Source organism: Nanorana parkeri, unplaced genomic scaffold (assembly GCF_000935625.1).
Source record: "Nanorana parkeri isolate BGI_ZX_2015 unplaced genomic scaffold, ASM93562v1 scaffold4271, whole genome shotgun sequence".
Lineage (NCBI taxonomy): Eukaryota > Metazoa > Chordata > Amphibia > Anura > Dicroglossidae > Nanorana > Nanorana parkeri.
In genome coordinates, this window is record NW_017310534.1 from 8,777 (window position 1) to 11,559 (window position 2,783).

At 58.9% G+C, this 2,783-nt stretch overlaps 1 protein-coding gene across 1 annotated transcript in view; it reads right to left on the reverse strand.

Annotated features, from left to right (window-relative positions):
• BICDL2 (BICD family like cargo adaptor 2) overlaps positions 1-2,783 on the reverse strand; it is a 12,391-nt gene that overhangs the window by 3,429 nt on the left and 6,179 nt on the right. The window contains exons 3-5 of the mRNA XM_018575619.1: positions 2,611-2,727; positions 289-435; positions 8-163 (exon numbers count right to left, since the gene is read on the reverse strand). Of these exons, the coding sequence (XP_018431121.1) occupies positions 8-163; positions 289-435; positions 2,611-2,727 (420 nt within the window). The remainder of the gene's footprint in view (positions 1-7; positions 164-288; positions 436-2,610; positions 2,728-2,783) is intronic.

The window sequence follows — 2,783 nt, forward strand, 5'->3', positions numbered from 1 at the left end:
TCCTCACCTGGCAGTCCTCCATCTCGGAGTGCAGGGAGTAGCGGCTGTCATGCAGAGTCTGGCTGTCCCTCATCTTCAGCTCGTCCTGTAGCTCTTGGACTTGGTTCTGAAGGGACCGCTGGCTGCCCCTCAGGTGCTGGACCTCCGCCTGGACCTCCTGCAACTGAAACACACCGCAGGGCTCATGTCAGCCAATCAGAGACCACGATGGTTGGGTGACACCGGTAATGTTGTATACGGTATATAAGGTGTGTGTGTGTCCCTCCCCCCACGGTGACAGGTCCTCACCTGCGCCTCTCCCTCCCTCCTCTGCCTCTCCATCCGCAGTGCTGTCTCCCTCAGGGTGAAGAGGAGGTTCTGCGCGTTCTCCTCCTTCTCTCGCAGCTGCTTCATTCCGCTCTCCAGGTCCCTCTTCTGCTCCAGGAGGAGCGCGTTCTACAGCCAGAGGGATATGCGTCACGCTTCAGATGACCTTCCACCTCGGACTGACCATTCCCCACCCCTTAGTGACCTTCCACCTCGGACTGACCATTCCCCGGCCCCTTAGTGACCTTCCACCTCGGACTGACCATTCCCCGCCCCCTTAGTGACCTTCCACCTCGGACTGACCATTCCCCGCCCCCTTAGTGACCTTCCACCTCGGACTGACCATTCCCCGCCCCCTTAGTGACCTTCCACCTCGGACTGACCATTCCCCGCCCCCTTAGTGACCTTCCACCTCGGACTGACCATTCCCCGCCCCCTTAGTGACCTTCCACCTCGGACTGACCATTCCCCGCCCCCTTAGTGACCTTCCACCTCGGACTGACCATTCCCCGCCCCCTTAGTGACCTTCCACCTCGGACTGACCATTCCCCGCCCCCTTAGTGACCTTCCACCTCGGACTGACCATTCCCCGCCCCCTTAGTGACCTTCCACCTCGGACTGACCATTCCCCGCCCCCTTAGTGACCTTCCACCTCGGACTGACCATTCCCCGCCCCCTTAGTGACCTTCCACCTCGGACTGACCATTCCCCGCCCCCTTAGTGACCTTCCACCTCGGACTGACCATTCCCCGCCCCCTTAGTGACCTTCCACCTCGGACTGACCATTCCCCGCCCCCTTAGTGACCTTCCACCTCGGACTGACCATTCCCCGCCCCCTTAGTGACCTTCCACCTCGGACTGACCATTCCCCGCCCCCTTAGTGACCTTCCACCTCGGACTGACCATTCCCCGCCCCCTTAGTGACCTTCCACCTCGGACTGACCATTCCCCGCCCCCTTAGTGACCTTCCACCTCGGACTGACCATTCCCCGCCCCCTTAGTGACCTTCCACCTCGGACTGACCATTCCCCGCCCCCTTAGTGACCTTCCACCTCGGACTGACCATTCCCCGCCCCCTTAGTGACCTTCCACCTCGGACTGACCATTCCCCGCCCCCTTAGTGACCTTCCACCTCGGACTGACCATTCCCCGCCCCCTTAGTGACCTTCCACCTCGGACTGACCATTCCCCGCCCCCTTAGTGACCTTCCACCTCGGACTGACCATTCCCCGCCCCCTTAGTGACCTTCCACCTCGGACTGACCATTCCCCGCCCCCTTAGTGACCTTCCACCTCGGACTGACCATTCCCCGCCCCCTTAGTGACCTTCCACCTCGGACTGACCATTCCCCGCCCCCTTAGTGACCTTCCACCTCGGACTGACCATTCCCCGCCCCCTTAGTGACCTTCCACCTCGGACTGACCATTCCCCGCCCCCTTAGTGACCTTCCACCTCGGACTGACCATTCCCCGCCCCCTTAGTGACCTTCCACCTCGGACTGACCATTCCCCGCCCCCTTAGTGACCTTCCACCTCTGACTGACTAACCATTCCCCACCCCCTTAGTGACCTTCCATCCCCACCTGACTGACCTTCCATCACCACTTGACAATCCTTCCATTTTTACCTCATTACTGACCTATCATCCCCATCTGACTGACCTCCCATCCCACCTGACTAACCTTCCAACTCCACCCTCATAGTGACCTTCCATCCCCACCTGGCCAACATTCCAACTCCACCTGACTAACCTTCCAACTCCACCCTCATAGTGACCTTCCATCCCACCTGACCAACATTCCAACTCCACCTGACTAACCTTCCAAATCCACCCTCATAGTGACCTTCCATCCCACCTGACCAACATTCCAACTCGACCCTCATAGTGACCTTCCATCCCACCTGACCAACATTCCAACTCCACCTGACTAACCTTCCAACTCCACCCTCATAGTGACCTTCCATCCCACCTGACCAACATTCCAACTCCACCTGACTGACCTTCCAACTCCACCCCTTTACCCCTCCATCCCTGACATCTCCACCTGACTGACCTTCCATCCCCACCTGACTGACCTTCCCACTCCACCCATTTACCCCTCCATCCCTGACATCTCCGCCTGACCAACCTGAAAATCCTTCCATCTTCACCTCATTACTAACCTAACATCCCCAGCTGACCGATCTCCCAACCCAATCTGACTGACCTTCCATCTCCACCCCTTACTGACCTTCCATCTGCACCTGACCCAACCTTCTAACCCAACCTCCTGAGCTCCCATATCATCCCCGTGTGACCCCTGACCTCGCTCTGTAGGCTCTGCAGACACGGGGCGAGCTGTCCTTGGCTCAGGTTGAGCTCTCGGTTCTCCTCGCGCACATTCTGCAGTTGTAGGGTGAGAGATTGTTCCAGCTGAGAGGTCTGAGGAGGAGACACAAGGATTCATCAGTGCAGGGGGCGGGGGTACCATGAAGGAA